This window comes from Populus alba, chromosome 10 (assembly GCF_005239225.2).
Source record: "Populus alba chromosome 10, ASM523922v2, whole genome shotgun sequence".
Classification (NCBI taxonomy): domain Eukaryota; kingdom Viridiplantae; phylum Streptophyta; class Magnoliopsida; order Malpighiales; family Salicaceae; genus Populus; species Populus alba.
In genome coordinates this window covers 1,307,626-1,315,902 of record NC_133293.1, presented here as the reverse complement: position 1 = coordinate 1,315,902, position 8,277 = coordinate 1,307,626, and the positions used below count along the sequence as shown (strand labels likewise).

The 8,277-nt window shown below is 31.8% G+C and overlaps 1 protein-coding gene across 1 annotated transcript; it reads right to left on the bottom strand.

Moving 5' to 3' along the window:
• Positions 1-6,725: 6,725 nt before the first annotated feature.
• Positions 6,726-7,702, bottom strand: LOC118061011 (uncharacterized). Its single transcript, XM_035074349.2, has 2 exons — positions 7,523-7,702; positions 6,726-7,424 (listed from the first exon to the last, which is right to left on the bottom strand). Exons 1-2 carry the CDS (start codon positions 7,607-7,609, stop codon positions 6,939-6,941), a joined length of 573 nt encoding a protein of 190 aa, XP_034930240.1. The 5' UTR covers positions 7,610-7,702; the 3' UTR covers positions 6,726-6,938.
• Between the last annotated feature and the right edge of the window lie 575 nt (positions 7,703-8,277).

Genomic DNA, 8,277 nt, shown 5'->3' with positions numbered 1-8,277 from the left:
TTAATAAAAAAATTAAAACTTTAATTTTTTAATATGTGAATCATATATAACTTTAGTCTTTTGGGCCATGTGTTGGGCACATATGCCTCGTTCAACACTATTTACAGTGCATTACGGTGGGGCTTTGAACTCAGGATAAGAGACATCAAGAATATCCTGACAAGGTTTTTTTTTTTTTTTTTCAGCTACTCTACCACATTATACTCACTACACTTCATCAATTTTAGGAATTCTTCGGCTTCATCATCACTCACGAGTTTGTTTATTTACATATCTTTGATAACTACAACCTCTTTGTCTTTGGCTTTTCGTTGCCTTCTAATTCTTGAGGCATAAAACACTTGCCACTTTGAGTTAATCCATCAATTTTAGTCTGAAATACAGAAGCATGACTCTCAATATTGGGAGAATTTCTATAATTATAAAGCAATGTATTGCAATTATCATTGTAGGTAATGGCACGCCTTGTTAGGATGAGCTTTGGTGGACCACTCTTAATATGTTGAAGCTTATAGATCTCTACTTTCTTTTCTTGGAAACTTATCATACATACAACATCATCCTTTTCCTCCATTTTTATTTGTAATAGCCCACAAGTCATCATTTGTGTTGTTACCCATTTTAGGGTTCCCCAACAAAAAATGAAAAAAATATTCAGAAGAAATAAAAATAAAATAACAGGAGTGAGAAAAGGATGTTGGAACGCTCATAAAATGGCTAGGAATTGGTTGAGGAGGTTCAGAAATACAAGAATTGAAATTTGATGTTATATATATTTTTTTTTATTCATGAGAGCTCTATTGACAAAAAAAATTTAAGTTGAGAAAGAAAAGTCCAAAATAAAATGTTTGTGGACTCAATTAAATTTTATCCAAGGTTTAATGGAATTTATGGAGGGTTTGATTGCAAGAAAATTAATTTAGAATACATAGTGGCTAAATGATGCGTTGTCTAAACTAAACCCTAAAAATTAGGGTTTTTGACACGACCAAAAGATTGATGTCTTCTTCCAAATGCAGGAGTGTCGAAGTAATAAATAACCTATCAAGACAGGGGTCGAACCACAGAGAGGTTAATTGTATAAATTATAAATAACAAGACAACAACAGCAACAACAAACAACAATAATAACAATAATATTAATAGTAATAATAATAATAATAATAATACTCAGTACGTGGCGTTGTTATACCTGAGAATGATCTAAAAGATCAGGTCACAGGTTTCCAGCCTATATACTGAGTTTATGAAAAGATCAAAGAGATATATTATATAATATAAATAGATTTCTGATGCGAATGAACAAGGCAAGACCAAACAATGTCAGGATCCTTGATCAAACACAGAACATACTTAACGTACATAAAATATAACAAGAATTTAAATAATAATAATAATAATAATAATAGTAATAATAATAGTAATAATATTAATAGTAGTAGTAGTAGTAGTAGTAGTAGTAGTAGTAGTAGTAATAATAATAATAATAATAATAATAATAATAAGAGGAGGAGGAAGAAATTAATGAGAATTTTGAGATGGAAGATTAATGTAAGGATTAAACAATGATAAAAACAAATGTCAAGGTTAGAGGATCCACCAATGGTATTTCAAACAAGTATAGTGTAAACTCTTATTACTCAATTTGAAAACCACACATGGAGGAGGTTTCAATCGGATGATTTGTCATTAATAGCTCATTATAAATTATTAACATGATCATATTAATTACTTTTTACATAACACCAAACTTTTAAATATTGTCAGGAATTCATGATGTTAACTGATGTTAACAACAAATCAAGTTTCTTTCATAGCATATGTGTAGGTAATACCATACGGTTGGGTTATGAGAGTGCCAAGTATTTGTTGTACCAAGTGTTATACAAGATAAATCTAGATTAACCATTTAACAAGCAAGGTATTAAGAATTGGTAAGATAAAAAGATAAGATATGTTAATATTAAACATTAAGGTCCATGTTAAGTTTACATTATACTTATTCTTACATCATTAGTGTAACCTTTTCACCTTGACATAATAAACTTAGCTAAACATAATGAAGAAGAGAAACATAAATAAACAAAACAAGAACATAAATAAGATACAAGTTAACTAAGGAAAGGAAAGGAAATGAAAAGCATAAACAAAATATTAATTAAAGCAAAACTTGAAAATTACAAAAAAAATATAAAGAAAGAAATAAAGAGCATAAACTTGATCTGAACAACCAAGCCCCTAAATACATGGCAAATGCCTCCTTTTATAGGCAAAAATTCAGAATTATTGATTTGATGACTAATTGTTGAGTGGGTGGCCAACTCTTGACTTTGTGAAAATCCTTATCTTCTTGTCTGAATAAAACAAAAATGCTAGCATCAGAACTGGGTTCATTTGAAAACATGAAAGTTGTAGGAAATTGACTCAGCTTTCCAAAAAAAAAAATGGATGTCATTTGGACTTCTAGAACTCTAGATATGGGTCAAAAACTAAACAGTGTTCGGGCTGCAGGACAGATTCGGACTTCTTCGTTGTTGCTATACTTTGGACTTGAAAACGGCCTTCTTAGATCTTGATGAAAACATGAAAGTTGTAGGCCTATGTCTTACTGAATCTGTGTAAAAATTTAAGGTCATTTGGACATCTAGAACTCGAGATATGACCCAATTATCGAACAATATTCTAGTTTGGACTGTACCAATATCTCTTTTCTAAGTTTGACCCTTTTTTTATCCTTTTAATTTCTATACTTGAACTCATCAATCAATCCTTTGATTTATGTAATAGGTCTGCATTTAAGATGAACATTTACCATATATTAAGGCATTTTATAGTATTAGACTTGTTATTATAAAACATGCTTTAGTTAAGGAGTTATTGATACTTTAAGTGTAAAATGATGATATAAACCCTTGATAAACATGCACTTTTAAGTACTAATCAGTTTTTAATTTAGAATTTTGGTAAATTACAATTTAGTTCATTTTCTTCGAATTGCTTTTAATTGCATCTATAATTGTCTCAAAAAATTTTAATTCTATAAAATCCTACCCCTATTAAACCATAGTTTTGAAACTCGAATCGGCCAGGTGGGTCAACCCGGAACCTGGCTGACCCGGGCCTGGAACCGGTCTGGGTCTAAGTAAAAACCTATCACAGAGTTAACCCGACGAAGCCCGGTCGACTCGAGTAAACCCGGCTGAGACCCAGCTCCCTTTATTTTTTTATTCTTTGTAAATTCAAGCAGTTGTGTGGTCAAAACAAAAAATACATCATCTCGAAACATAAGAGAAAATACAAAAAAAGGTGCAGAAGGGATAGTCTCTTCTTCATTTTTAATGACTGGCAAGCAGTTAACTTACCAAAACAAGAAGACAACCCTCCTTCAACATCTAGATATCTTCAATCTCTACTTTAATATCTCAACAAAAATCTTGCAAAAGTTTTCAAATATTCTCCAAAATCCTCTAGTAGAAACTTCTCATATATGATCAAAAGCTTCAAGTATGCAATATATATCCAGCTTTAACACCAGCTGCTTACAACGACTTGAATCAAGGAAAGATAGAAGCTAGCTTGTCCCATTCAATTCTTCCAAGAGCTGCCTTTTTATATTGATTATTAGAAGAAAAAATCTTTATTTATAAGCTGAGACTCTTCTATACAACGTGTCTTTTTACTGTCCATGAAATCCAAAAAAAAAAAATAACATTATCCCTACCTCACCTGAAAACTTAACTTTAAAGTACGATAATTTTTTTTGGGTTGACCAGGGTCAACCCATTTGACTCGTGACCCAGTTATTAGACCGGGTTGAGTTTCAAAATTATGTGTTAAACTCAATTGTCATCCTCAAAGTTGACTGCTTATTACACTTTTTTCCTTGATTATAAAATTATGCATTTTGACCCTCAATTGATCAATAAACTTCTAATTTTTTTAATTTAGCCCCTAATATGATCAATTTTCAACCCATGCATTCATGCGTCTTTTTCAATTTGGTCCTTGATTTTTTATTTCTTCAAGAAAATCCCTAGTTGTCCATTAAACTTCAATATTTATGTAGTTAAGCCCTTAATTTGACCAAATTAATTATTTGAAATTGTAAATTGACCTTCAAACTTTAATTTCTTCCAAGTAAAACCTAAATTGACTTCAAAAATCAATTGTTTTTGTAATTAAGTTCTCAATAAAATTAATTAAGTCTTCCAAAATTCTCATTGAGTCATTATCTATTCAAATTTGTATTTATTTGCCTTAAATAAAAAGATTTTCATCAATGGGGTCTTTTGTCAATCAAAATTGGGTTATCAATATTGCCAATTTTATATGTTTAGTCCTCCAACATTTCCACTTGTCATCTTGGTCCTCCACCTCAAATCTTGAGCAATCCTCTAGGTTTTCTTCATATATATGTTCTCTTGTATTTTGAATTTTTTTTCCTATTTTTTTCTTTTCTTAATTTTTTGTGAGGTAAAAAATAGGTAATAACAAAAATAAAAATAAAAACGTTTTACTTTGGAAAGATTGCATATTTATTTTCCAAAGTGAATTTTGATTTTTATTAGCACCTAAAAGAATTTTCATCTTAAAACACACAAAAAAAAGTGATTTTTTTATTCTTTAAAAAAAATTAGTCACCATTCAAAGTTTATGAGTAATATGTTTGTCAATATCAATATCAACATTCTAATTCAAATCCAAAAGGGTTAAAAAGAAATATTTGGGTTATAGATTATGAGTAATATGTTTGTCAAAGAATAAATTTTAAAATCTAATGAGAAATTGTTTTTTTATTTTTAAAAATGATACGGGTAGTTTAAAACATGTATCATGGTAAAACAAGCTGGTATGTGTTTGATATTGAAGTAGTTATTGTGATTATGATTTTAAAAAAATAAAATATATATATAATATAGTTTTTTAATTAAAATTTAAGATAAATGCTCAATAAAATCCATATAAAAACGCAACTCCAAAAACAAAAACATATTGACCTTAATAAATGGCTCATCCCAAATTCCAACTGACAAAAGGCACGTTGCTGGGGGTAAAGGACAAGGTCAAAGAGAACACTGGGGAGGAGAAGAGAGGAGGAGGGGAAGCACATGGAGGATTTCGCCGCCGCTTCTTGTTTTGGACCTTTGTGCATGTGTTCTTCGCGATGTGATGATGCCGACCCTTCACCAATCACAAGTCACAGCCCCCTTACCTCACCTTTCTCTGTCAACTTGGATCTCCGATCTCCATTTCCCTCTCTAAATTAATTCTAATTTTTAAACTTAAGAAAATAAATAAGGATTCAAATCTTCTTTATCACCAGATTAATCCCTTAAAGTTACATTACTTGTTTATTTGTGTCTTGATTATTAACCCCTCGAAACCAATCCAAACCATATAAAATCAACTCTAACAAAAAATAAAACCACATATATTATTTTGATAAAAATAATTTACTCAAGTTTGCCGCACCACAAGTTGACTCGATATATTCTCCATGCTAGGTATGACAACTGTGGCTTGTGTTAGAAAATAATATGAATCATATCATGAGACCTCACCTAATAACTTAAATTATTGGGTTGAATTGGTTCTATGACACGGTATTAGTGCTTTAATGACCAAACGGTCACGAGTTCGAATCTCACCATTTCTATTTATTTGATAAAAATTAAGCACAAAGTAATATAGATTTATGTAAGCTTCAAACCCAAAGAGTTTTTACTTGAGAAGGTATGTTAGAAAATAATATAAAATATTTTAAGACCTCACCTAACCACTTAAATTATTAGGTTGAATTGGTTATATGACAGCTTGTGTTATGGGATTTTTCTTAGTATCTTTTTGGTTTGTTGAAACTAGAAAATGTGGCTGAGGATTTAATACTAGCCGTTTTATCAGCCCTCTTATCCACATGATTGGGGGTGGGGGGGGTACATAGGACGTAGGTCCCTACACTCAACAGGTACATAGGACGTTGACTACTCCAGCTGAATCTCCGTCCACCGCAAGCAAAACACCATGGGGGGGGGGGCGCTCTAGGTCCCTACACTCAACAGGTACATAGGATTTTGACTACTCCAGCTGAATCTCCGTCCACCGCAAGCAAACATGAGCTTGCGCCATTGGTTCTAAAAGACCCAGCAATCTTTTTTTTTTTTTTTTTCTCTTTTTCAATCTTCCCCGTGAAATGGGGTAGTGTACCGCTCACAAGATAATGCAAAGCGTCAAGATCCATCACTGAGGTCTCTCAGCATCATTCACAAGATGGCAGCTGTCAATGAATAAGCACTTAGGTACTATAAATTCAAATTTTTTTAAAAAAAAATTTAATACAATTTATATAATTTAGATGTTTTGATATACTGGTATTAAAAATAATTTTTTAAAATAAAAAGTATTATTTACATATATTTTAATATAAAAAATTATTTAAAAAACAACTATTATTATACTGTTAAACATACATTTAATCACGAGATAGAGAGTCTCAGCTCCGTGCTAAGCCTCTGGGATCAGAAATACCGTTACACAAATAGTTTACTCAAAAAAAGTGCAAGTGTCAACAATTCAGAAGGGAAAGTAAATACTCCAAAGGGAAACGATGACTTGAAGCACGTTTTGTTACCAAGCCATGCCGGCCGTAGTGCCCGTTTCCGTTTTGTTTAAGCTTTTCAACCTGCTTTTAAAGCAAAAGGTAGCTGAGAAGCTTTAAACAAACAGGCTTTTAATAGTCAAACAACTGGGTTTCTCCATTAGTTGCAGAAATCAATAAAGGGAGGGGAGCAACAAACACTCATGAAAAAGAAAAGAGATCAAACACCTTTGCAGTTTGCACTAGCTGAAAAGATGCAGCAAGAATATAAAACTAAAAGACCCAACAAGTAATTAGTCACTAAACAGACCCGATAATACAATACTAGAGGAAGTTTTTTATTTTAAGTGACCAAATATATTGGCTTAGCAGAAGTAGAACTCCTCTGCTGTTGCTGCTCCATGTTAAGCTCCCTCAGGCTCAAATAAGGTATCTCCATGTCACCTTTTCTTGCAGGAGTCAAGGTTCCAGCTAGAGGCCCTGAGGACGGTCTGCTAGTGGACCTGGAAGGAGTACTTGACCCACTTAAACTATCAATTAAATAAACAGATCCTGCAGAGATTGAAGCACTGAAAGCTCTAGCCCTTGCTTCGAGCACATCTTCTTCACGATCAACATAATAATCTTTGTGATTACTGTGGATACACTTCCACTTAAAGAACAACATTGCATTTCTCCACCACTTCTTCTTCTTCTTGTTGGCTTTGTGGACCTTTCTACTTGCAGACTCTTCATTTGAAATGGGCTTTCGGAGCTTCAAGTGTATGGAGTCAACGGGAAACCTTGCTGTTATAGTCTTTCTCTTGCGATTTCTTGCTTCCTCCGACAACTTATTTATATGGAAATTAAAAAGAAAATGGGGTCACTTCAAAACATCAAATAATTAAGAGTATTTATAAAGGACTGATCATAAAGATTGAAACAAACCTGAAAGTAATCAATCTGTGGGTCAAAGCCATAGTCGCTGAAGTGTTGAGGTTCTGGCATGGGAAAAATTGGGGACTTGTTTGACATTTTTGCTTTGTGGTAGCTCCGGAGCGGAGGACTTTTAATTGTGGGTTTACTTTATAGGAGAGGAGGGGTCAGTTAACTGCTTTAGCAAGAATATCGTTGTGACTTCATACTTGTGAGGGGGAAGCTAAAAGAAAGAGGTGTTTTTTTTGGGCCGTGGGCTCAAAGTGGGTAATTAGCCGTTGGGAATAGCAAACCCTAACTATTAGTTATTAATTACTAATTATTACTACCAAAATTAAGGGTTTTGTCACTAATTACTAGTTTTAAAAAAAAGGAATTAAAAATAAAATTCTGCAAATATTTCTCTTTTTTTTAATTACCAAATATGATAAAAAATAATAATCAAAATGTCCATCCATAAAGAGAGACCTTGTTGATTTTTAATTTTGTTTTTACACTTAAATAAAACTTCATCATATTTTCTAAAGTTGAATTAGAAAATTTTAAACCCCAATTGATTTTTTGAAATTTTAAAAGGCACAGTCTTATTTAAATGCAAGAAAAAATATTAAAAAATCACTAAAATCTTCAATTCTAGGGTACTTATCATTAATTATCACAAGTTTTTTTTATTTTTAAGGATTTGTGTCAAATTTAAATAAATAAAAAAATAAATAAGGTTAGAATTTTATTAGATAGAATAATTTAGAAAAAAAAAAACACAAGTA

Excerpts from the sequence above, each read along its gene's own strand:
- LOC118061011 (XM_035074349.2), bottom strand. The coding sequence starts at position 7,609 with ATGTCAAACAAGTCCCCAATTTTTCCCATGCCAGAACCTCAACACTTC. Across the intron at positions 7,425-7,522 it reads CACAGATTGATTACTTTCAG|TTGTCGGAGGAAGCAAGAAA; the intron begins GTTTGTTTCAAT and ends CATATAAATAAG.